Source organism: Tenrec ecaudatus, chromosome 2 (genome assembly GCF_050624435.1).
Source record: "Tenrec ecaudatus isolate mTenEca1 chromosome 2, mTenEca1.hap1, whole genome shotgun sequence".
Lineage (NCBI taxonomy): Eukaryota > Metazoa > Chordata > Mammalia > Afrosoricida > Tenrecidae > Tenrec > Tenrec ecaudatus.
In genome coordinates this window covers 253,206,800-253,234,738 of record NC_134531.1, presented here as the reverse complement: position 1 = coordinate 253,234,738, position 27,939 = coordinate 253,206,800, and the positions used below count along the sequence as shown (strand labels likewise).

The 27,939-nt window shown below is 37.9% G+C and overlaps 1 protein-coding gene across 1 annotated transcript; it reads right to left on the bottom strand.

The window, feature by feature from the left end:
- Positions 1 to 16,971: 16,971 nt before the first annotated feature.
- LOC142441451 (olfactory receptor 5K1-like) lies at positions 16,972 to 17,910 on the bottom strand. Its single transcript, XM_075543429.1, has one exon. It carries the CDS (start codon positions 17,908 to 17,910, stop codon positions 16,972 to 16,974), a length of 939 nt encoding a protein of 312 aa, XP_075399544.1.
- Between the last annotated feature and the right edge of the window lie 10,029 nt (positions 17,911 to 27,939).

The window sequence follows — 27,939 nt, the reverse complement described above, 5'->3', positions numbered from 1 at the left end:
GTACTGATTCTCCTTCAGTCTTCTATATTCAATGTCCAAGTTTTACATGCATATGGGGTACCTGAAAATACCATGAATTCGGTGAGGGACTCCGTAGTCCTCTATGTGACAGCCTTGCTCTTCAACACTTTAAAGAGTTCTTGTGTGTTGCTACCCTAAGGACATACAACTGACAGTCATTGGACATTGGTTTGGATCTCTAGCCTTGAGGGTGCACCATGAATGGTGCACTGATACTTAAACACACTTACTTTCTTACCTGTATTTCTCAAATACACTTACACTGCTACTTATTTTCATGTCCTCCTTGCTTTATTATGACATGTATTAACCTGGTAAGTATGGTCCTGCTACCTACCATTATTGTTTGTGTAAATTGTGTAAAGGCACTTAAGAGTTTAAACTGTACAAATCCACAATTCATGTACTATGGTTGATATCTGGTCTAAATTAGTATAATATCCTTGTCAGAACAGTATTTAAATTCTACACCATAGGTTAAATTAATGACACTATCAATAGTATCACCTTACACCCCAAGGGGATGATTGATCATATATTCTCATATAAAATTACAATGATACCCTGAAGATGAACCAGAGATGTATACAAACCATAGATACATGAATTTTCACATTTGGGGCTTTCACTTAATTCTACCCCCAACCTAAGAGCAGTGATTATTTATGACATGCCCCTGCTTAATACTCACCCTCATGAAGAGATCACTGAAAATGTAGGTGCTATAGCAAGGTGTGGCGAAGAAATCAGATAATGTCCAACTATCAAAAAACAGCATCTGGGGTCTTAAAAACTTATTTTCAACCAGCTATTTAAGTGAAGCATCTACTAAGTCCACATTGAAGAAGCATACCAGGTTGTATGATCCAAATATTATAAATGATAAAATCCAAATCCAAACGAAGGAATGGTATCAGGTTGCATGACAGTGGAAACCCCAAATCCACTTGCAATGTCTACACATGGATTAAGTCCCTAATAAATCCTCTCTGACCATTGTAGTGAGGTGAGCCATCAGAGAGAGCATTGCAAAGTTTATTATAGCAAAGGTTGTTAGGTTAGAATGTAGTTACTTATCATTTGGTCTCCTTTTGACCCATTCTTAAATTGTTTCAGGTTTAAAAAAAAGTGAAGTGGAAAGACATGTTGATTATGCCCTTGGTGAGTTACCCTTGACCACAGACCAGAGATGTCAATATCCCTGCTGCCATGCCAAATGCATTGGAAAGTGGATTGTTGCCGGTGCTGTAAGGTTAAAACTTGCCAACTCATCATTTGACTGACCATTTCAAAATTGCTATTATTTTAAAATATTTTCTGGTTTCTTTCAGATTGAGTTTTTTTTCTGTTTTAATTTATTTTGTTGTTTTGTTAGTCTTTTGCTTTTTAAATGTTTCCCTATACATAAAATCCTGGAGAGGTAAATCTGTAGAGAAGGTAATTGGACTAATGGTTCCTTGAGGTATGACAGGGGAGGTTGGGGGGAAATGGAGAGCTAATAACAATGAGTACAAGAAAGAAGAAAATGTTCTAAAATTGATTGTGCTGATGATTGTACAATTCTTATTTTTTCCCCCAAAATTTATTGGCAAATAACTTACATATCATGTTCATTCAATCATATCATGCAGAATTGTACAATCATTCCCACATCAATTTTAGAAAAAGCCCCACCACCATAGATAAAGTAACTTTAAGATGATTTATGCAACCACAATCCATACCTGTGCTCCCTCCCCTTCCTGTTTTCATCAGTTACTCCTGAAATCCCATTTCCCTCCCTACCCCCCTTGCACCATGTTCCCTACATACCCTTGTATCTTTTATTATAATTATGTACCAACTCCTCTTGTGCTTCACAGCTGGGAGACCAAAAAGGATCCAAAACAAAATTGTATTAATATGGTAATGTGAAAACGTACAGAGGAAAATGCCAATAATGTGTAAGACCACCAACAATAATAAAAAGCCCAGGGAAGAAATTTCTGTCATGGAACCAGTAAGAAATGCTTGCATCCGGAGCAAATTCAAGTAGCATCTATAGGGTGGTCAACTAGGCAAGTGTCGAGTTGGACCCAGCATAATCATGAATACGATGCTCTCTGCCTTTAGTAAGGCTGATGGAGACTCTCGCACGTGGCTAGAGCGGATGTGCCAGTGGCCCCCTCTGACCAGAAACTCTGCAGATGGGTTGGGGCTCTCATCATCCCCCAGAGCCCTCCACAAAGTGCTGTCCATAAGTTTGCTCTGAAGCTTTTCTCTTCAGTGTGTTCAAGATTTGTAATTGTTGTCTTTGGATCACACAATTGGTGTGCCTCTTCCCTGTGGACTTAACTGACTCTCACTCAGATGGCTGCTTATTTAAATAGAAGACCACAGATACTATTCCTATTGAAAGCCAGCACCCTCTGCTTTCTTCACCACACTTTGCTGTAGCACCCTTATCTACAGTGATCGTTTCATGAAGGTGAGTATTGAGCAGGTCCATAATGTAAGAACTGATTGTTCTTAAGTGGGAACTAGGATTTAGTGTGAACACCAAAACCATTCCTGGATCTGTGTTTTGATTTTATTTATTTATGTTTAAATTAATTTGCTGTAATTTGGGAACCAATACAAAAGTCATTTAAATCCATAGTTCAATCATGTCAAACCTAATTGTACACATTCTTGAATACTCATACATGTTTTCCAAAACATGCTTTTCCTTTCTGGACTTCTAATATTATCTGTCTCTTGTCACACCACCCCCACCCAATCACCCGCTTCCCCCAAAACCCTGGTTTTCTTTTCTTTCTCTGTAGGCTCAACATCCCTGGATTTTATTTTCAAAAAAATAATAAAGCACATAACACAGCTTCCAGAGGGTGAGCCCCAATGGTGACGCACCTCTGAGATACACCCTAATACAAATGAGCCTAAGCAGAATATAACAGGATGGCCACTGCAGTGTTGCCAAGATAATGCATGTCTTAATACTGTGTACCTGGTATTGTTGCACCAAGCTCTTGTTTGTTCGCCAACCAGCAGTACATTGCTCTTTGTACAGCTGTCTTCTTCTGCCTCAGACACTGTGTGTTTTCCCACTAAATTCCTCAGGTTATAAATGTGTCTGTGGTAGAGTCCTGTTCCCCCAGTGGAGTCCCCATTTGGGGTTTCACTGATGCAGCTTCTGGAGCATGCGTGTACCCCAAAGGTCAGGATTCAGTTTTCCAGTGTTCTGAGGCACCCTTCCTTTATTCCAGGGATACCCCCTTATACCCTAGGTCAGGCTGCCCTCACGCTGCACATTACTAAAGACCCTCCCTACTAATAATAATAACCCTCCTTAATAATCCCAAGAGCATCCCTGTATCTCCATCTCCCGCCTGGCAGTCAGCATCCTTCCCCTCCCACAACAGACATGCACCTATGTTCACCCAGACTTGACTGGTCCCTCCCCTCTCCTGAGGTGCCTCCCCTATCAATAAGCCTCATCCCTCTGACACAGCTGCCTCCCTCTCTGGAAGACTTCGCCCCAGGTCCGCATGGCTACCACTCAGCAACTACCACCCCCCCTCCCCTGGCCATTTGATTCCAACTGTTGTGAGGTGCCCACCGGCCAAGTGACTTACATTATACTTACCTGGAGCGAAAGGTGTGTGGTTCATTGGCACTGGTCCAGCTCTTTACCAGGCTTTCTGGTACCCAGCCAGAAAACTGGATGCTCTGCAAGCTTGAACTTGTCCCCATTCTGCTGTTTGTTCACTTGGCATAATAAGGTCTTCCAGATCACTCCAAGAGTTCGGGTGTTTCTCGGGTTTATCGCTGTTTTCTAGGGAGGCATAGTACTGCATTGTATGTATGCACCAGTGTTTTATTATCCACTCTTCTCTCAATGGAGGTTTAGGCCGTTTCCAGCTTCTTGCTGTTAACTGTACTGCAATGAACATGGGGGAGGAAGTGTCTGTTTGTGAAGTGTTTCTTATTTTGTTGAGGTATATATGCCCAGTAATGATATTGTTGGGTCACATGGTAGTTCAATTTCCATCTGTTTTAGGTATTTCCAGATTGTCTTCCACAGTGACTGTACATATTTACAAGTTCACCAGCAGTGGAGAGAATTCCTGTTCCCTACATTGGTTGTTCTTAGTTGTTTTTTTTTAAAAATGATCTACAGAAATGTGTGTTAGGTGGTATCTCATTGTTGTTTTCATTTGCATTTCCTGCATGGCTAATGACCTAGAACATTTCCTCAAGTGTTTATTAAGCATTCCAGTGTTATGTTTTTGCATTCTCAGTTCAGGTTTTTGCCCATCTTCTCAGAGGGTTATTAGGGTTTTTTTTTCCTAGTTGTAAGCTGGTAAAATTCTGTACAGCTTAATAATTTGTCCATTGTCTCTCATGTGGGCACTAAATACCTTTTCCCAGTCTGTGGGCTCTCATTTAAACTTTTTAAATAAAGTCTTTCAATGTGCATAAACTTTTCTTTTTAATAGTTCTCATTCATTTATTTTGTCTTCCGCATAGTGTGTCTTTTGTTAATTCTGGTAGCCCATGTATTCCCTACACTAGGGCTCCTCCCAATTTCCTCACTGATGATGCTGATAGCTTTGAGTTTTACATCTAGGTCTGTAGTCCACCTTGAGTTTGTTTGCCTGCATGCAGTGAGATATGGGTCTTGTTTCATTCTTCTATATTTGGACGTCCAGCTTTTCCAACACCATTTTTGAAGAGGCCATCTGCTTCACATTTAACGTTTTGGGGGGCTTTGTTGAAAATCACTTGTCTGTATGCGGATGTTTTTATCTCTGAGTTTTCAGCGCTGATCCATTGATCCGACTGTCTATCATTATATCTGTAGCGGGTGCTTTGACAACTGTGGCTGTGTAATAGGGTCAGTGGTCTGTAGTGCAATGATACGTACTTTGTTTTTCTTCTTGAGAAGTTATTTTCCTATCCTGGGCTCCTTCCCTTTCCATATGAAGTTGGTTATCGGTTTTTCCATTTCTTTGAAGGATGATGCTGGATTTTGGATCAGGTTGCCTTGAATTTGTCGACTGCTTTAGGTAGTATTGATGTTTTCATTATATCGGGTATCCCGAATCACGAACACAGAATATATTTCCATTTGTGTAGATCCTTTGTGGTTATTTGTAGTAATGTTCTTACTCTTTTTGTACCGGTTTGTGTTTGGTTAGGTTTATTCCTAGGTACTTTTGCTTATGCGTGGCTATTGTGAACGGCACTGATCCCTTGATATCTTTTTCTGAGTTACCATCGCTGATATATACAAACTCAATTGATTTCTGCTTGTTAATTCTGCATCCTGCTACTCTACTGAAATCCTCTATTGTTTCCAACAGTTCTATTGTGAACCCCTTAGGGTCCTCAATATATAAAATCAGATAGTCTGCAAAAAGCAGGATTTTCACTTCTTTTTTTACCCAATCATACATCCTTGATATCTTGCGGTTGTCTTATGGCATTGGCTAGGCATTGCAGCACAATGTTGAACAGAAGTGGGGATAAGGGGCCTTCTGGTTGGGTTCCCTTGTTTAGTGGAAATGTTTTCAGCTTTTCTCCCTTGAGTGTAATATTATCTATTGATTTTTGTATATGTCTTTTATTTTTTTGAGCATATTCCTTTCTAATACTTTTTGAAAGTCTTTATTAGAAATGCATGTTATAAAATACTTTTTCTGCATCTACTGATATGATCATATTATTCTTGGCCTTTTTTGTTGTTGTTGATTGGTGGGTTAATTGTCTTACAAATGGTGAATCCTTTCTGCAGTCCTGATATGAATCCTACTTGGTCATGATTTCTTCTTCTTCTTCTTCTTCTTCTTCTTCTTCTTCTTCTTCTTCTTCTTCTTCTTCTTCTTCTTCTTCTTCTTCGTATTTTATTATTATATGCTGTTGGATTCTATTGGCCAGTATTTTGTTGAGGATTTTTTCATCTATGCACATTTTGGTCGGTAGTTTTCTGTCCTTGTGGGGTCTTTGCCCAATTTTGGTGTCAGGCTTAGGCTGGCTTCATAGAATGAGTTGGGGAGCTTGCAGTCCCTCTCTGTGATCTGGAAGAGAATGTAGGATTGTTGTCAGCTCTTCTATGAATGCTTGGTAGAATTCTCTTGTGAAGCTATCTATACCAGGTTTTTTTTTGTTGGGTGAGAGTTTCTTGAAGTCATTGTCCATTTCTACATTTACTAAGTGTCTGTTCAAGTTCTTAAGGTCCATGTGTGTTAAGGAGGAGATCTTCCACATGTTTGACATGTCCTCCAAACTTTTTAATTTGTTGGAATACAGTCTTAAAAAGTACTGCAAAATTAATCTTTTATTTCCTTGGGGTCTATTGTGCCTTCCCCTGTTTCATCTCTAGTTCCAGCTAGTGATGGCTGGTCCTTCATGTCCTCTTTTATTTTTAAAAAAATAAATGATTTTAATAGGAATACACTGGTCATATCATGTTCTTCATCATCCTGAAGCTAATGGCTTGATAGATTGGTGGAATGGGCTCCTAAAGAAACAATTATAGTGCCAACTAGGTGGAAACAACTGGCGGGGCTTGGGCAATATTCTCCAAGAGGATGTATACATGCTAAACCAGTGGCCAATATATGGTGCTGTGTCTCCAATAGCCAGAATTCATGGGTCCAGGAACCAAGGGGTGGAAGTTGGAGTGACACCATTCACTATTATTCCTAGTGATCCACTTGCAGCATTTTTGCTTCCTGTCCCAGCAGCCCTGTGTTCTTCAGCCCTGGAGGTCCTGGTCCCAAAGGAGGTAACTCTCCCACCTGGAAACACAGCATGGATTCCACTGAACTGGCAGCTGAGAATGCCCCCTGGCCACTTTGGGCTTCTCATGCCTTTGGATCAACACTTAGGAAGACTGTCACTGTACTGAGAGGTGTCAATGATCCTGATTACCAAGGAGAAATTGGACTGGTGCTACATAATGGAGGTAAAGAATATGTCTGGAATCCAGGAGAACCCATAGGCCGACTCTTAGTGCTACCATGCCCTCTGGTTAAAGTAAATGGTAAATTACAGCAACCCAATCCTGACAGGACATCTAATAACACAGATCTCTCAGTAATGAAGGTCTGGGTCACCCCACCAGGGAAAAAACCACGGCCAGTTGAGGTACTGGCTGAGACAAAGGTAAAGCAGAATGAGTAGTAGAAGAAGGTAGTTCTACCTATTATTTATGATCACATGATTAATTTCAAAAGTGAGGTTTGTGATTGTCAGCTTATCTTCTTTATATCTGCTTATTGAGAGTTAATACATATATCATGTCATTCCATAGTTCAACCACATAAAGCAATAGTGTACAATTGGCACCTATATCAGTTTCTGAACATCTTTTCCTTCCTGGATTCCTTGATATCATCTCCCTTTTATTCAGCACCTGCCCCCCTGCACACCACTGTACCTTTCCCTACTCTCCAGAAACCCTTAATCTATTTGCTGTCCCTATAGGTTCATCAATTCTGAGTTTCATGTACTGAAAAACAGAAAGAAACTGGTATACCACAAATTCAAGAAGGTAATCACAATGACATAACTCATCTGAGATAAACCCCACAACAAACAAAGAATAACATCGAAAACCAGAGGTCCAGATGCACTGAGTGAGGAGATCAACTGACAAGGTTTTTACTGTCAAATCTATTCTTGAGATGGACTCAAAATCCAGGTCGGGTAACCTCAAGGTCACACTTTGACTTGTGTGGACAGGTTTTACTTTTCTTCAGCTTCAACCTGACCTGACATATGAGTTCCACTGTCAGGCCCTGTCCTCATCTTTGGTTATTGTTATTGGTCTCTTTCCATTGTCCACTGTCCCTTTCCACAGATTTAGACAATTTGATTTTTGCATATTAAACCTGGAGGATTCACCATTTGTTTTGTTGAAAAGACAATTATTTGCAATGAAGACATCTTAGGTTTTAAAAAAAAATCGATCATGAGATCTCCAGCTTTGTTTCTGGACCATCTTCTCCAGCTACTGTGTTTTCCTCTTTATTTCCAACTTTTTCTGTCCCTTTTCCAATAATTATAGATGCATTTTGATTACATTTTGATCAATATCAGAATCAAGAGGTTGGTAAAATTCTTTAATTTCTTCCACACTAGCTTTAATGATTTTCATGTTAGTTCTAACTGGATTTCCTTGTATGTGTATAGGTACTATTATATCTTCCTGATCATGACTGTGAGGCCATTCCTCTTGTTTATCACTACCTACCATAGGAAACCATATGATTCAAATGGCTAATATCAGTTATTTCAGCTTACTCATTAGCATATCAGTTTTCTGCATTATATTTAATTTTAACAACTTCCAAATGGTGCTAGATTTATAGTTCATGTATTCCAAGTTTCTATTATTAACAGATATTTTCAACTATTTCATCTCATTTTAAGTGATGTGCCAGTAGCCAATAAAGATCCCAACATTACTCAACCATGTCATTATGATTGACTTTACTTTAGGTGACCTGAGACACTCATTTCCTGGTACTATGTGTGATGATATTTCACAATTATTGATGAGTTTTCTCTATCAGACTATGTTGCCCTGCTATCCAAAAGATTTTCAGTGGATTATTACTCAGAAGTGGATAATCTAGTCTTTCTTTGTTTTTAGTCTACAATCTGTTTTTAGTCTGCAAGCTCTCTGAAAGCAGCTTACCTTGGTCGACCTGCTGGTATTTGAAATACTATTGGCAATCTAGTATCACAGCAGCACACAAGCTGCCATAATATGTCAAACTGAACATCAAGTAAGAGATAGGAAAGAGTTGTTGTTCTTGTTAGATGCAGTTGAGTGGGTTCTATGCCATAGAAAACATATGTACAACAGGACATTACATTTCCTGGTCCTGTGCCAATCTCACAATTTCTTTTTTTTTTTTTTTGTAGGAGACAATTGTTGCAACCACTGTGTCACTTCATCTGGTGGAGGGTCTTGTTCCTTTTAATTGACCTTGTACTTTACCAAGCATGCTTTCTTTTTTCAGGGACTGAGTTGTACTGTTAACATATCCAAAATATGTGAGATGAAGTCTCACCTTTCTTGCTTCTAAGAAACATTTGGGTGTACTTCTTCCAAGACAGGTCTGTTTGTTCTTTTGGAAATCCATGGTACTTTTACTATTCTTTGCCGGCACCACAATCCAAATGCACTCATTTAGTCTTCCTTATGCCATGTCCAACTTTGACACACATATTAAACAATTGATAACACCATGGACTGGGTCAGGTGCACTCTAGTCCTCAAAGAAATGCCCTTGCTTTGCAATACGTTAGAGTTCTTGTGCAGCAGATTTACCAAAGGCAATGTGTCCTTTGATCTCTTGGTGACTGCTTCCATGAGCAATGATGGTGGATATAAGCTAGATGAAATATCTGTTTACTGTGATGTTGTTTATTGATCCATTTGTGAGTTTTGGGTTTATAAGTCATTTTGAATCAGAAAATCATGTAATTGACTATGATGAAATAACACAATCAAGAGGAATGACATGCATTCATCTTCAAAAGGGACATTGCAAAATCCATCATGAAGTCAAATGTTATGTATGATGGGATTCCATCTATCTGCCGTCAAAGAAATGCAATCAATACATCTCCTGATTCAAATTTATGCACCAACCACAAAAGTAAGTGATGAAGCAATTGAGAAATTCTACCAATTATTTCAGCTTGAAATTTATCAAACATTCAATTTGAGATGTATTAATAATTACTGGCAATTGGAATGAAAAAGTTTGAAAGAAAGAGGAGAGAACAGTAGTTGGAAAATACGGACATTTTTGCAAAAACCTGTGACTTGTTCATAACCAATACCATTGTTCAACAATATAAAAAATGCCTGTACCAAATGACTTTTCCTGATGGAGTACACAGAAATCAAATTGACTACATCTGTGGGAAGAGATGATGGAGAAACCCAATATCAGCAGCTAAAACCTGACCAAGGGCTACTTGAGAAACAGACCATCAATTACTCATATGGAAATTCAGGATAAAGGTGAAGAAAATTAAAACAAGACCACAAGAGCCAAAATAGGACCTTGAGTCTATTCTACCTGAATTTGGAGATTATATTATGAACATATTTGATACATTAAACACTGTAGTAGTTATATAGCCTGGTGTCAATTTGAGAGGATTATGAGTGAAGCGGTAGAAGCTGGCCCGTCAATTAAGATATAACCAATGAGGTCTCTGTATGGCCTGGCCTTCACCTGAGACGTCTGGGAACTCCTGTATTTCCCTCCTTGAATCCAGGAGATACTTCTCTCGGCTCCCTCCCTTGGAGACTCTCTACCGGCAAGGCTGACTCCCTGCAAGATATCCCTGAGGAGAAGCCTCATGGACTTACACTGAAGCAGCCCTGGGTACAGGAGAAGCCATATGGAGACCCCTGCCAGTGCTGAGATGCTTACAACACCATTGGATCCACAGGACTATCCAAGCACGTGCCTGTGATCTTCCTGCAGACAGCATCATTGCATGTGCTTCGTGAGTCAGAAGAGGACTTTGTAGATTGGTATCAGACATATGGGCTAATATGGGACTTATGGACTTGTTCTGGACTGGGATGGACTGTTTACTCAATATTCAACTGCTCTTGTATATCAACGTCTTTTTTTTACACATATGCTTGTGTATGAATTTGTTTCTCTAATCTATCTGGACCGACACAAACACTAATGACAGAAGGCCCGAGGAGCTGTTGGAGGATATCAAGAACGTTATATTTGAAGAAAGCAAACTGTCATTAAGAAGACAAGAAATTGAGAACAGATCAAAGTGGATATCAGAGGAAAATGAAACTTGCCCTTAGTCATAGAGAAGCTGAAGCAAAGGGAAGTCATTGGATTGAATACAAAACTCTAGAGAGCAGCTCCAAGAGTCACAGCCAAATATTGTAATGAAATGTGCAAACACCTGCAATTAGAAAACCAGAATTGAAGAACGCACTCAGAATATCCAAAACAAAGAAAAAAATTCAAGCATCAATTGCAATCTTGAAAGACTCTATAGACAAAATATAGAATGATGAAGGAAGCATCATGAGAGAATGAAGGAATTCACAGAATCATTGTACCAAAAAGTACTAGTAGATATTCCACCATTTCAGGAGGTAGCACATGAGCAAGAGCCAATGGTGATAAGAGAAGTTGAACTGAAAGCCTTAGCCAAAAATGAGGCTCCAGGAATTGATGGAATACCTCAATTGTTTCAAGAAACTGATGAAGAACTGCAAGCACTTACTCATTTAAGCCTGAACTTTTGAAAGATGACTACTTGGCCAACTGACTGGAAGAGATCCACATTTGTACACATTCCAATAAAAAAGGTAACCCAACAGAAGACTCACATTATATTACAGTATCACAGATATCACAAAACAGTAAAGTTTTGCTGAAGATCATCCAACAACAGTTACAGCAGCACATAGGCAGGGAACTCTCAGAGGGTCAGACTGGATTCATAAGACAACATGGAAAAAAGGATATCTTTGCTGATGTCAGACAGATCTTGACTCAAAATAGAGACTACCAAAGGATGTTTACTTGTATCTATGCCAAGGCATTTAACTGTGTAAATCATAACAAACTATGGATACCCTTGAGAAGAATGGGAATCCCAGAACACTTCAGTACACTGATGCATAATATGTACATGGATCAAGAGGCAGTTCGGTGAACAGAACAAGGGAATATTACATGATTTAAAACCAGGAAAGCTGTGTGTCAAGATTTTATCTTCTCACTATAGTTTTTCAATCTATATGCTCAGCCAATAATAATAGGAATTAGATTATATGGAGGAAAATGTGGCATCACAGTTGGAGGAAGTCTCAGTAACAACCTGTGATTTGCGAATAACACAATATTGCTTGCTAAAGTAAAGAGAATTTGAAGCATTTGCTGAGGAAGGTCAACAATTACAGCTTTCAGTATGGATTATGACTCAATATAAAAAATTAAAATTCTCAGACTGGACCAACATCATGATAAATGAAGAAAAGTTTGAAGTTGGCAAGGATTATATCTTGCTTGAATCTATAATAGGTGCTTATAGAAGCAGTTTGTTTCTACAGAAGACCTCTTAAAAATGTTGAAAAGCAAGGAGGTTACTTTGAAGACTAAGGTACACTTGACCAAGCCATGGTATTCTCAATTGCCTCAGAGGCATGTAGGCATTAAGCATGGAATAAAGAAGATTGAAGAAGAGTTGATGCATTTGGATGGTGGTGCTGGAGAAGATAATACAAGTGCCATGGACTGCGAAAGACAAACCGATCTTTTTAGAAAGTCGCAAGGTCAGAGTGCTCCTTGCAGCTAAGGATGGCAAGACTTTGTCTTACATATTTTGGACATGTGGTCAGGGGAGATGAGGTTCTGGAGAAGAACATCATGCTTGGTAAAGTGGAGGGGCAGCGTACAGGGGAAGGTCTTCAGGGAGATGGATTTACACAGTGGCCACCACAATAGACTCAAGCAGAGAAACAATTGTGAGGTTGGTACATGGCCAGGCAGTGCTTCATTCTCTTGTGTGTTAGGTCACTAGAGGTCAGAATTGACTAAGTGGCACCTAACAACAACTAATCTAGATACAACATTACTCATCATATAATACAACTTCTCTGATCACTTGCTCAGCAGACTGATAAAATGATATTGATGAGGGTGTACTCCAGTAAATAGTTAGTCTCAGAAACACACAGGAGATCCCTATTAGTCAGTATTGTCTTGGTTGCAGTGATTTTGAGATGTATGCATGTATATTTTCTGGTCCTTAAAGATATTGCTGCAAGAAGGACATTAGGCCTCCACTCAAGTACTCCCTCAATGCAAGAATACTTTTTTTTTAATTTAATTTTATTTTTTTTAACATTTATTAGGGACTCATACAACTCTTATCACAATCCATACATACATCAATTGTACACAGCACATCTGCACATTCTTTGCCCTCATCATTTTCTTTTATTTTTAATTTTAACAATTTATTAGGGGCTCATACAATTCTTATCATAGTTCATACATATACATACATCAATTGTATAAAGCACATCTGTACAGTCTTTGCCCTAATCATTTTTTCTCCTCTTTTCTTTTTTTACATTTTATTAGGGATCCATACAACTCTTATCACCATCCATACATATACATACATCAATTGTATAAAGCACATCCATACATTCCCTGCCCCAATCATTCTCAAGGCATTTGCTCTCCACTTAAGCCCTTTGCATCAGGTCCTCTTTTTTTTCCCCCTCCCTCCCCTTTCCCCCCTCCCTCATGTGCCCTTGGTAATTTATACCTCATTATTCCGGATAGGCAAGAATACTTTCTTCTATTAAATTGGCATTCTATGATGCTCACCTTACCGACACAACCACTGAAGACAAAGCGGGTGAATAAGCAAATGTGGTGAAGAAAGCTGATGGTGCCTGGCTCTCAAAAGATATAGCGTCTGGGGTCTTAAAGGCTTGAAGGTGAACAAGCGGCCATGTAGCTCAGAAGCAACAAAGCCCACATGGAAGAAGCACTTCAGCCTGTGTGATCACGAGATGTCAAAGGCCTCAGGTATCAGGCATTGTCAGAACAAAAAATCTTACCATAGTGAGTCAGGAGGGAGTGCGGGGGGAGACCAAAAGCCCATTTAGAGGCCAGTTTACATCCCCTTACAGAAGGGTCATGGGGAAGAGACTATCCAGTCAGGGTGCGATGTAGCAACAATAAAAAATACAACTTTCCTCTAGTTCCTAAATGCTTCCTCTCCCCCTCCCCTCAATATCATGCCAAATTCTACCTTGCAAGTCTGGTGGACCAGAGGATGTACACTGATACAGATAGGAACTGGAAACACAGGGAATCTAGGGTGGATGATCCCTTCAGGACCAGTAGTGTGAGCGGTGATACTGGGAGGGTACAGGGAAGGTGGTTTGGAAATGGTGACCTGATTAGAAGGATCTACATGTGACCTCCTCCCTTGGGGATGGACAACAGAACAGGGGGTGAAGGGAGACATTGGACAGGGTAAAATATGACAATATAATAATTTATAAATTATCAATGGTTCATGAGGGAAGGGTAAGCAGGGAGGGAGGAGAAAAAATGTGGACCTAATGCCAGGGACTTACGTGGAGAGCAAATATTTTGAGAATGATGAGGGCACTGAATGTATAAATATTCTTTACACAATTGATGTATGCATGGATGATGATAAGAGTTGTATGAGCCCCTAATAAAACGATTAAAAAAGTTATTGCTGCAAAACTGCTTATACAACACAGGAAAAGTGTCACTTCTCTTTTGTGTACCTGTACGTGTAATCCCTTTTCTTGTTCAAGTTTTCACCTTGAACAAGTTCAGATTTCATCTACATTAAATATTGCCTTTCTCTTCAGTAAGCATGGAATATTATTTAGAGATCTCTCTTCCTATTTCCTTGCTGTTAACCATCAAAGAACACTGCTTCTTATATGCATACATATTTATTTGTCTTTTCATGAAAATGAGGTTATACAATACTTGTGCTTTTGATTGAAATATTTCATTCAAAATAACTCTTTCAGATTTATCCATGCTATAGGGCTTTTGAGGATGCATCGTTATTCTTTGTGATGGTGTAGCATGTCATAGACATTTTCATAAACCTTTTTTGCTTCAATGTATGACCTATGTAAATCAACTAGTAATAAACCTGTAATTGTCCCTAGGAAATGTTATTGAATGCCCCAATATGCTAGACAGTAACTTAACTCCGTATAATATACAATCAGCTCTGATAAGGTTGATCCTGATCAGAATATACCATATTTACTCATGTACAAGGCAAGTTTTTCACCACATGTTTGTGCAGCTTTTGTGGTAAAGTGAGGTAACTCACCTGATATTTGGGTCTGCTTATACTCCAGTATATACGGTAACACATTGATTTTTTTTTTTTGTCTAACAACTACAATGTACTATTTGTCCCTTTTTAAAGATGTTCTTTATAGCTATGTGCCTCTTTCACTTCTTGACTTCCCAGTTTAATCTCTTGAGAAATAATATTTCTATTATTGCCATCATCTCATTGTTTCTAGGTTCTCTTTCTAGTCAAATGCCAAACCAGTTTTCTAAAAGAAATGATATTACTCTGGTATCAGGATGCTTTGTGGCTGTAAGAAGATTTAGATTACTAATGTGTAGAAGGTTATGATTCTTGGTCAAGTAGAAGGTCAGCAACCAAGAGAAAGATGCTCAGTGAGATTGATTGTACACCATAGCTTCACCAGTGGGCTCAAACTCGGGGTTGTATTGAGGACCGCAGAGGACAGGGCAATATTTCATTCTGGTGTACACAGCTTTGTTAGGAGTCTAAGCCAACTTGACGGCACCGAACAACAACAAAGCGTCATATAAAATTTCAGTAAATGGATTTTCTTCCACCTTTATTTCCTACACTTCTCAACTGCTTTCACCAATAGCTCTGTCAATTTTCTACATCTACTCTCACCTTCATCATTCCTTAACCCGGTTTTCACACACATTTCCTAAATATTGTCTATGCTCATGATTTTATTCCTCTTTTCCCCCTCCAAAATTAAATTTTCAGTTTTTAAGCATCTTTCATGTCTGTTAATAGTTTACAGCTTAGTATCCCAGGTTACACTGATCCCCATTTTCTTAATTCCCAAACACTTACCCAATGCATCCTAAAAATTACCTGTATATAACCTACATTTATTTTACTCCCTTATATGTGTATGTCCAATTTCCTTATTAATTTTAAGAATTTGGAGATCAAGTGTGACTTACATTTCTGTAAAAAGAGAGGCACAATAGTGTGGGAAAAGGGGTCGTTCATTCAGATTCATTGGGGTTGCCTCCATGTAATAGGGAAAGCTACTTAATTTGTTTTCCAATTCTGGAAAGCATGGAAAATAGTGCACAACTCATTAGTAGGTAATTTATAGAAATGGTCCAGTTTGGTGTCTACCAGAGGAAGGGTTCTCATTAAACTTTTTTTTCATTTATATATATGAATATATATATATATTTAAGTGGTCAAAATATTATTTTAACTGTTATTTTACAGGTTTCACTATTTTCTGCAGAATGTATGCTGAGCAGTATTTTCTGTGCTAATAATATATCAAAGATTTACATTAGAATTGGTTCAGGTAATTTATTTTTCTAATAACAAACAAAACAAGTAATTCTATCGAAGGGGGAAATCATTAAATTACTGTGTACATTAAGGAATTGCATTGTTATCCATCATGGGCACCTAACAAACTATGTGAAAACATTCAAATCCATAGGACTTTCTATATAAATAGCAATATTTTCAACTAATTATTGTTAAATTATCATACAACCAATCTATTTCAGACAAATTGAGAATAAAAATGACTCAATACTAAAACAAAAGAAGTCCTTGATTGCAGAATATGCATTCTGTATAAGTCTATATTCAACCATAAATTCTTTGGAGAATAAATTTAAATACACAATTTATTTGTGGTAGTTGATGTGGTGTACATAAGCAATATGAATAGTTGATATGAATGTGACAGTAAAATTATAGGGAATTTCATAAATTTGCTGACAATATAAATGGAGCCTAGCTTTCTACATTGTATTTATTGATGGAATTTATTAAATAGGCTGAAATTTGTGGTTAATTCCACTGTGACAAACTCTATGACCTTAGGAGCAGTCATTAATTCACTCATAAGAGACCCTCACAGTTCAGATTTTGAAATACAGGTCAGCACAATCCCTCTTCTCTGAACTCAATCATCCGTGCATCATTTGACTTAAAAGTAATCAGAATTTAGTTTTTAATATGTGATAAGCAAACTGGTCATTTTCAATTTTCTCAGAATCATTGACTTTGAAAAGTTTCCTTGAAATCAATTGGTCATACAGGATGGTATTTGTTTTAGAATGTTCTAAGTTTTCCTTTCATGAGTTTTTTCATAGCATTTATTATTTCTTTATTCCGTAGACTATAAATAAAGGGGTTTAATAATGGAACTATCATTGTATAGAAAATAGCAACTGGTATTTCGTTATCTCCTTTTTTGACTGAAGTGGGCCGAACATACATGAACAGAAGAGAGCCATAGAATATTGAGATAGAAAGGAAGTGAGATGCACATGTATATAAACCTTTTCCCTTTCCCTCTTCTGATTTCATTTTGAAAATGGTGTAAAGTATGAAAAGATAAGAGATTAAGACTACAGTAATAGTGGAGACTTGAATTGATCCTGATAAAATAAATATCATCAGTTTATTGATATAAGGATCAGTACAGGAGAGTCTGTATAATGGAAGAACATCACAAAAAAAGTGATTGATTTGATGAGACCCACAGAAGGTTAACCTAAATAAAAGTCCTATATGAACCATGGACTGCAGATTCCCAGCTATGTAGGCTCCTATGATCATCCGAATGCAAAGTTGCTTTGACATCATGGTGTGGTACTGCAGTGGTCTGCATATGGCCACGTATCGGTCATAGGCCATTGCTGCCAGACTAAAGCAGTCTACGGTTTCAGCCAGGCAGAGCATATAAAACTGTACCATGCATTCATGGAGAGAAATCATTCTGTCCTCAGAAAAGAAGTTCTGTAACATCTTGGGGGTGATGGCAGAGGAGCAGCAGGCATCCATCAGAGCCAGGTTGCCCAGGAAGATGTACATGGGTGTGTGCAGACGGTGCTCTGTGGAAATCAACACCACCAAAACAAGATTGCCCACCATGGTGATCAGATAGATGACAAAGAACACTGCAAACAGCAGGGCCTTCAGATCTGGGTGGTCCATAAATCCTATCAGAATGAAGTTCATTGTCAAAGAGTGATTGTCCTGGATCATCTCTTCTCCTGTGTTGAAATAAAAAATAGGGAGATAAGATTCTAATTTAGAGTGTGTCTTAATTTTCTTTTGAGTATCTTTTCTACAACACAGGGTACAGCCATATCTTTGATCTTTCTTTGTTGTCTTTAGAACAAGCATATATATTTCAAAGGAAAATTAGTTTTCCTAAAGCATCATCTTAGAATAATAAATGGCTTGCCCCGGGTCACATGTGGCCAGCAGAAACATTTATCTCGCCTGCTGGGTGTTTTTGCCCCATTTGATTTTTACTTCAAAATAAGATATGTGCAGTGTGCATAGGAATTTGTTCATAGTTCTTTTTTTAAAACTATAGTCTGGCCCTCCAATGGGTCTGAGGGACAGTGAACTGCCCCCCGCTTTAAAAAGTTTGAGCACCCCTAGATGACCTCAAGAACTATAGCTTCGGATTCATAAGAATATTTTGATATTTCCATGGGAATATTTGAAACGAAAAGGTTTATTTTATGAAATTTAGAGAGTTAGAAAGTACAGTGAACAAAACCCCTAATTATAGTGTTCTTAGATCCTTCTTTGTCAGCCTTTGTATTGATGATCTTTAACATATACTTAAAATCCACTTTATATATTTCCTGCCGAACTGAGTAAACATTTTTGTATACTATCCCAGTGAGTGAATGTTTTAAAACAGCATTATTTAATGCACTAAATTAAAAAAAATAATTTTATTGGGGGCATGGACAACTCTTATCACCATCCATACATACATCCATTGTGTCAAGCACATTTGTATATTTGTTGCCCTCATCATTCTCAAAACATTCCCTTTTGACTTGAGCCCCTGGTATCAGCTCCTCATTTTCCCCCTCCCTCCCTTCTCCTTGAAAATTTATAAATCATTATTTTTTCATGTCTTTCACTGACTGATGTCTCCCCTTATCCACTTTGGTGCTTACCATTCCCCATGGAAGAGGTTATATGAAGATCCTTTTAATTGGCCCCTTCTACTCCACATTCCCTCCACCATCCCAGTATCGCCACTCTCACCACTGGTCCCAAAGGGATCATCTGTCCTGGACTCCCTGTGTTTCCAGTTTCTATCTGAATGTACTAAATTTATAATTAACCCATTATGCTATGACAGAGCACTTTTTGTGAGATAAGTTGTAAATAAATATCATATCTTCTCCTTTGTATTACTTTTATATTTCTAACTCAGGTGTCTTATTGTTTTAATTGTGAGATTTGGTTATAATATTCTAAAAACCATGTCCATATTGTAAGATTTGAGAAACATCCATTTGTATCCTCTCCAGTTTGTTCCATAGTCTCCTACCATTCAGCAGATAGAAAACATATACTGTCTGATTACACAGTCAAGCTAATTTTCTCTCTATTGACATTTTTTGATGTTCAGTGGTCATCAGTTCATATTTCAGAAAGAAAAGCTTTGCTACTCTGAAGACCTCTGCATTTCTTGTTTATCATGTGTATTGTTTAGGATGGCACTTACAGTTTTCTGTCCCATATGCAGCAAGAGCTCTTCTGCCTTAAGTTTTTATCCCATTTTCAACTCTTTATCCCCCCATCTCAGTGCCACACCCTCATTTCCATAAGCACTGACTGCCCTTTCTATGGACTTACTGAGTTTGAGTCAAAGCTGACTCGTGGCTATGCTATGGGACAGAGTAGAACTGTCCCACCGAGTGTCCAAGACTGTACGACTTCACGTCAACAAACTGTCTTACCTTTCTCCCTAGGTGCAGTCGTGGCTTGAATTTTCCCACTTTGTAAGTTAGATGTCCAATGTTTACTCACTGCTCAATTCTCATGCTATTATCTCTTAGAAATAATTTTTAAATATAAGTATTTGGAAATTTGGCCAAACATTCTTTCAACTTTTTATTTGAGGTGTAGTTTGCATGTGATAAGTACTATTTAATAGAATTTCAATTCAATAACTAAGACTACACTGATCTCCACTTCCTGAGTATTAAGGATGAGTTATATATTCAACATAATCTAGAATATCTAGTACTTAATCTTTTATATGTACACATACAATTTTGTTATTGATTTTAAGCATTTGAGGTTATTTGTGGCTCAGATTTCTATTCGGGGAACTTTAAAATGCTATGGTAAGAAGGCAGAATTGCTTTGAATCTTGACTCTATCCTGACCACCTGGAACAAACCTATTTTCATGTTTTAATTATGAAAGTGAGTGATGTCTTTGACATCTGCAGAGGAAATTATTATGAACTTTGAAGAAGAGCCTACAAAGGAAACTAGTAAAAGTTCTTTTTAAAAAAATCCGTGCCTTTTAAATTATTTGATTTTACTTGAAAATGTAAAACTATATTCCACACAACACTTGTCAATTTAAATTCAAGTTTAAAATTTAATAATATTAATTATATTAATAATACTGTGAAATATTTCTATTATATTTACTTCCTTGAAAATGATCAGACTTTCTGTATTACAAGACAATAACTTGTGAAATAATACATTAAGTGAAGCTTGCCTTTGTATTTTAATTTTCTAAACTTTAAAAAGAGAAAGAATTAATATTTTGAGAATTTTTTTAAACAAATTTTGTTTTGCCAAAAATGTATAGCTATAAAATATCATAGTCATGTAAATTCTATGGTTAAAATGGATTTAATTTTTTTATAATGCTAAGAGTAATTTTTTAGTAAGCATCAAAGCAATGAACTGACTAAACACTTTACCAACATGTCTAAAGTGTTAAATGGAAACCATTGAATATACAACTGAATTAGATATAACTTTAAATTAATATACCTGAATTATTTAATAGAATTATTTTGTATTTCTACCTGTATGTTTTCTAACTTTACCTTATATAGCAAGTCTGAAAAATTATAATAGTGTATCTCATCCTAGCTGTCTATCTTTTCAGCTTACACAGACGCTAAGAAATAACTAATAAATTGAAATCTAAGAACAACATAATAATAAACTCTGAAAAATAAAATGTTTATGGAAGTCCAAAATAAAAGAAAAATCAATTAGAATAATCCCCTTACCCAGATATCTCTAAGAAGTGTTTGTAATAGATGGTTACTTGCCTTATACTGTTAGGACTAATCTAAGTTCTGCATATAAATTTTGGTCTCTAAACATTTGGGATTAAAACAACAAACATCAAGGTGATGACTAATAGGTCAATGACTGTAATTGTAGTTGAAACTTCATTTAACATCCAAACCTAAGGGACTTACTTGAACTTGCAGCAATGCATTTCCATGGGGAGATTCAGTCTTCAGAATACCAAAAATGTGCGGCATTAATTAAAGACACTTTGTAAGTCACTTTGGTTAAAGAAAATGACCCTCACTGAAACCTGTAGTTCGTGTCATGGGGCTGATTCTTGTTTTAAGAAGCACTCTAACACAATCCTTAGCACATGGAATTAATAGGGAGCAACTTTTACTCATTTGTTCATTATTATAGACTGAACACCTTGATTATGTGCCCAATTAATGTTTGTTGAATGAATAATTTTTAAGAAGCCTGATAATCCCATTCTCAAGAATGTTTAATAGTGCTGCATTATTTTCCAAACCAAATTTCTTTTCTATGTTTTAAGACTCCACTTGGGTCTTGTCTCCCTTGCTTTCTTCCGCTCAGTTGAGGGCAGTTGACCATGAACATCACCTCACTGCCCTTCTGTGCACTCAGGTGAACTTTGGCTCAATGAATTTGTTTGTAATGTTTCCTTAACTAAAACAATTTCTTAGTTATTTTTTCATTCTATTCTTACACCGGTTTGAGCTCATTCTTATCTCTCTATGAGGACTTTTGAGATTATGTACCTTTGGGTGGCATTAAACAACCAAATGGACAGAATAATTTAGCTCGGATCCTCCAGCTGATATTTTAGATCACATCATCCAGATTTGTCCTGTGCTGCTCCATTGCTGGATAAGTGGCATTTGAACAATTGGACATACGGTGGCTGGGTTGAGGGTATGTCTGTAAACAAGGCGCCTACTTTTCAAAGCTACTCTAATCACCTTCACTCAAAAATATGCAACGTAACAGTGAAAGAGATCAATGTGGAATTCTTTTTTAAAAAATCTTTTTTTTGGAGTTTATTTATTTATTTATTTTTAAACAATTTATTAGGGGCTCATACAACTCTTATCACAGTCCATACATATAGTTACATCAATTGCATAAAGCACATCTGTACATTCTTTGCCCTAAATGTAAAAAAAAAAAGAAAAGAGGAGAAAAAAAATCATTTTATTGAGGGCTCATACAACTCTTATCACAATTCATACACCCATCCATTGTATCAAGCACATTTGTTCATTTGCTGCCATCATCATTCTCAAAACATTTGCTTTCTACTTGAGGTCTTGATATCAGGTCCTCATTTTCGTCTCTCTGTGTCTGCTTCCCCTCCCTCAGGAACCCTTGATAATTTATAAATAATTATTATTTTGTCATATCCTACATTGTCTGACATCTCCCTTCAACCACTTTTCTGTAGTCTGTACCCCAGGGAGGGGTTATATGTAGATTCTTGTAATAGGTTCTCCCTTTCTACTCCACCTTCCCTCCACCAACCGGTATTGCCACTCTCACCTCTGATCCTGAAGGGATCATTTGTCCTGGATTTCCCAAGGTTCTGGTACCCAACTGCACCAGTGTACATCCTCTGGTCTAGCCAGATTTGTAAGGTAGATTTGGGATCATAACATTGGAGGGGAGGAAGCATTTAAGCACTCGAGGAAAATGGTGTGTTTCATCCTTGCTACCCTGTACCCTGACTGGCTAATCTCCTCCTGGTGACCCTCTTGTAAGGGGATATCCAGTTAGCTACAGATGGGCTTTTGATTTTTTTTCTTTGATGCCTCATATGTGATCCCTTCGAAACGTCATCATCCAGTCTGGTGTGCATCTTCCATGTGGGCTTTGTTGCTTCTGAGATAGATAGCCGTTTGTTTACCTTTAACCCTTCAAGATCCCAGACACTATATCTTTTGATAGCCGGCCACCATCAGCTTTCTTCACAACATTTGCTTATGCACACATTTGTCTTCAGTGATCATATCAGGAAGGTAGGCACACACTGATATGATTTTTTGGTCTTTGATACTTGATACCTGGTCCCTTTTACATTTCATGGTCACACAGGCTCGTGTGCTTCTTCCATGTGGGCTTTGTTGTTTCTGAGCTAGGTGGCTGCTTGTTTACTTTCAAGTCTTTAAGATTCCAGACACTCTATCTTTGATAACTGGGTACCATTAGCCTTTCTTCACCACATATGCTTATGCACACATTTGTGTTCAGCGTTTGTGTTGGGAAGGTGTGCATAATGGAATGACAATTTAATAGAACAAAGTTTTCTTGCATTAAGTAAGTACTTGAGTGGAGGTCTGATGTCAATCTGTTGCCTTAATACTAAACTTATACATATATGCACATAGACCTATTTCCCCACCCTCCTCTATAAATGTATTTGCATATGTACATTTCTGTATTTAGACCTCTATAAATGCCCTTTTCCGCCTAGTTCTTTCCGCTGGTTCCTTTTACTTTCTTCTTGTCCGACTATCATGCTCAGACTTCATTGGGTTTCAGTAATTACTCTTGGTTACATTGCCCTTGCTGAATCCCTACCAGGCTTCACACACCCTCCTTGCCACTAATTTTTGGTTCACTTGTTGCTCCCTCATCCCTGAGTTGGTCAACACCACCTCCTTTCCCTGCCTCCTCCTCTCCATGTCCCTCCGGTAATATGAAATTCTTAATATGACAACACGCCTCAAGCAGAGCAATCAAGTACTTGGTGACAAGTACCCTTTTTAACTGGAAAACAAGTTCAACTTTTTAACTTGAAAACAAGTAAAAATCCCTTTTTAACTTGAAAACAGTAGAAATTCACCTTGACTGTAATTGCTACATAATACAAGTATGAACTATCTTGTCTTGTCAACAAGATCTCAGGCATAAGCATAGGCTGAAGGCTATTAGACTGGTTCATGACACTTTGGGGACCAAAATCCTACTTCATCGCAAAGCAGGTATGGCATGTCACAATTAGTGCACTAGCGGTCTTATATTTCACATTATCCAAAAACTGATGACTTAATACATTGATAGAATGGTCTCATGAAAATGCAATTAAGGAATAATCTTGGAGTTGATACAATATGAGTATATATCATAAATCCATGACTTTATATAATTCAATGTGTTCAATAGTATGCTTATTCGGGCCATATTTACTGAATCCTAGAACTTCTTAAGTAACCTATTCAGGGAAATTTGCAATTATGAACGAGAAACCTGAACTGTAGTGAACTAGGCATGCTGGATCTCAGATTAAAAATAACTTTATTAGAAAGCACAGAATCTTATATTTAAATCTATGTCTGCCACTCATTTATTTAGAGTGTTTTGCACTGAGTGACCAGAGGCAAGGAAGAAGTTATAAGTCTCACAGGTGACTTTGATCATGAAGAAGAGGTATGGCATCTGGGAAAAATATATTTAGGATTCAGGTGATCCATCAGATGTCTCAGGACGCTGCTGTACAGTTTGACAATAAAGGATAGGCGTTAAGAACCAGAATTTGAAAAGGGTGTCTTCGCCAAGGATGTAGAACCTTAGGTATCTGACTTCTGTGTCATCCCACCAGGTTAGCCGTCAACGCCAGCAGATGTATTAGCTAAGGGGATGGATACCCAGAGATGGGAAGAATATGAATATTGGTCTCCAGAATAATTCCAACAAGTAAAACTGTAGATTATCCAACTGAATTTTATCATTTAAGATTCTTAAGTAAAAACAAAATTAGCAAAACTAAAGTCATAGAAGAGTTGCTTCCTAAGGGTGTGCAGCAGAACAGCAAGAGGAACAGAGCAAGGAAGTCCCCAGGGAATACCAAAAATAGGTTTTGGGGCCAGAGTTTGCACCCCATAAGTTCAACTGGAAAATACTCCTAAAGTTCAACACACAGACCTTGAACTATGTACAGGCTCTTTTTTTGTCATTGTTTTTGTTTGCTTTGGGTTGGTTGCTTTGTTTTGTTATGTCTTGTGATTTTGTGCATATTATTATCTCTGCAGGACTATCTAGATAAGTTAGTCAGGATAAACAGTCTGGAAGAGAAAACAACAAGACTGACAGTTCTGGGGGGACATGGGAGAGGGGGAGGTAAGGGAAAGAAAATGGGTGTTAACAAACCCAGGGACAAGGGAACAAGTGATCCAAAATTAATGGTGAGGAGAGTGTAGAAGGCCTGGTAAGGATTCATCAATGGCAATGTAACCAAGAGAAATTACTGAAACCCAAATGAAGGAAGAGCATGATAGTGGAACAAGAGGAAAAGAAAAGGAACTAGAGGAAAGAACTAGGAGGCAAAGGGCAATTATAGAGGTCTTAATATAGGCATGTACATATGTAAATATATTTATGTAGGATGAAGGGGAAATAGATATACGTGCATGTATTTATAGGCTTAGTATTACGGCAGCAGATGGACATTGGACCTCAGCTCAAATACTTACTTGATGCAAGAACACTTTGTTCTTTTAAATTGGCATACCATTGTGCACACCTTCTCGATATTATTGCTGAATACAAATGTGAGCATAAGCAAATATGGTGAAGAAAGCTGATGGTGCCCCAGCTATCAAAAGCTAGAGCATCTGGGGTCTTAAAGCCTTGAAGTTAAAGAAGCAGTCATCTAGCTCAGAAGCAACAAATCCTACATGGAAGAAGCACGCCAACCTATGTAACCATAAAGTATTGAAGGGATCAGGTATCAGGCATCAAATAACAAAAAAAAATAACGCTATATTTATAAACGATGAGAGTAAAGAGTGGAGACCTAAAGCCCATCTGTAGGTAATGGGACATCCCCTTACAGAAGGGTCCATGAGGAGATGAGCCAGTGAGGTAGTTAATTTATTGTGTCTACCTGGCCCATAAACACATGTGGGATTAATTGAAGGGCGAAGAGATAAATGGCTAGGCGGGCCTCGCCTTTCTTGTCTCTTGTTCTCATTGGACCAGAGTACGGCTAGCCTTGCTTGTTCTGTGCCTCAATTTGCAAGCTAAATGACCTGTGGGACACCTGACCCGGGGACTGTGTTGCTGTAATTACTTGAGGTTCCTTGAAGACCTGCTTTTCCACACCATTGAAATTTACATCTCTTGAGCTCGGGACTGTCAGACTCTGTCATCTGGCTGACTGTTGGTGAGCTGCTTTGCTGTTTCCTGCCTGTGCCCAGACAGTCTGAATTGCTCTACAGAGGACTATCTAGCGGCCCTCAGGACTTGAAGGACTGCCAGTGTTTCACAACTGTCTCATGGGAGTGAGTTGAACTGAGCCATTTGTATTGCTTTATAATTTAACTAACTGTTTGTTTCTTATGTTATTTATCTATCTGTATAAATATATATATATAATTATTAGCAATCTGGTTTTGTCTTTCTAGAGAACGCTGTCTAACACAGCTATTTAGCGTGCACTGTAGCAAAAATGAAACATACAATTTACCTCTAATTCTTAAATGCTTCCTCCCCGCAAATGTCATGATCCCAATTCTACCATACAAATCCGGCTGTACCAGAGGATATACAATGGCACAGATAGGTACCAGAAACACAGGGAATCCAGGACAGATGATCCCTTCAGAACCAGTGGTGAGAGTGGCGATATTGGAGGGTGGAGGGAAGGTGGAGTAGAAAGGAGAAACCGATTATAAGGATCTACATATAACCTTCTCCATGGAGGATGGGTAACATAAAGGTAGGTGAAGGGAGGTGTAGGACAGTATAAGACATGACAAAATTATAATAATTTATAAATTATCAAGGGTTGATGAGGGAGGGGGTGCATGGAGGGAGGGGGAAAATGAGCTGATACCAGGGGCTTAAGTTGAGAGCAAATATTTTGAGAACAATGAGGGCAACAAATGTACAAATGTGCTTGACACAATGGATGTATGTATGGATTGTGATAAGACTTGTATGAGCCCCCAATAAAATTATTTTTAAAAATAGTAAAAATAATTATGGTATATTCTATTAAACACTGTATAACCCCTAAACACAACCAGTTGGACATATAATAAAAGTGTTAATGATATTTTTAAAAGAGTTTCAAGAAGTAATGAAAAGCATCATAAGTTCTTTCAACTTTGTAAAGGAGAGCACTTTAAACGCTTACTGTTTTCCTAAGTGTGCAATGAGTTCGATGTGCTGTATAATGCTCTGCTATTTCGCACTGACATGAGATGATTGTCGAGAGGAAAATTTTAAAACATGTTTTTGAGCTTCGTGATGAACTCAAAACCTTTTTTTAATCAGACAACAAGACCACAGTACAAAGCACTTTACAGCCATAAAAGTGAACTGCAGAAAATAGCTTACTTGATTGACATCTTTGCCATCTTGAATGCGTTAAATTTATCACTGCAAGGACCAAATGCATCATGCCTCAATCTGTCTGAAAAGATCTGATCATTCCAAATGAAACTTCAGCTTTGGCAAAAAAAATTATGAAATTAAAATTAACAAGTTGCCTACCTTATCTGCTTTCGTTGAGGAACATGACATTGAACCAGACAAAAGGACTGCAATGGTAATTCCTGTGAAAGAACATTCGCACAGGATGTAGACAAAATTTCATTGCACCTTCCAAATCTACCTGACACCCCATTTGCACTTGCCAGAATCCCATTCGCAGTCAAAGTTGAAGATGTTCCTGAGACAGCACAAGAGAAGTTAATTGAACTCATTAACAGCAATGCAGCGAGAACTGATTTCTCTACAATACCAGGTACAAAATTCTGGATCAAGTGTTTTCACTCATATCCTGTTCTGTCTGAGAATGTGTTGTACCTTTTTCTTCCATTTCCAGCTTATCTTTGTGAAACAGGATTGTCCAGCTTGTTGATTATCAAGTCTAAGTACAGAAGTAGACTTGTTGTGGAAGATGATCTTTGAATGAGGAGCAGATACCAAGGATTCAAGTGGAAAGAAAATGTTTTGAGAATGA

What these genes read in the sequence shown, in the direction of transcription:
- LOC142441451 (XM_075543429.1), bottom strand. Translation starts at nt 17,910, where the DNA reads ATGATCCAGGACAATCACTCTTTGACAATGAACTTCATTCTGATAGGA.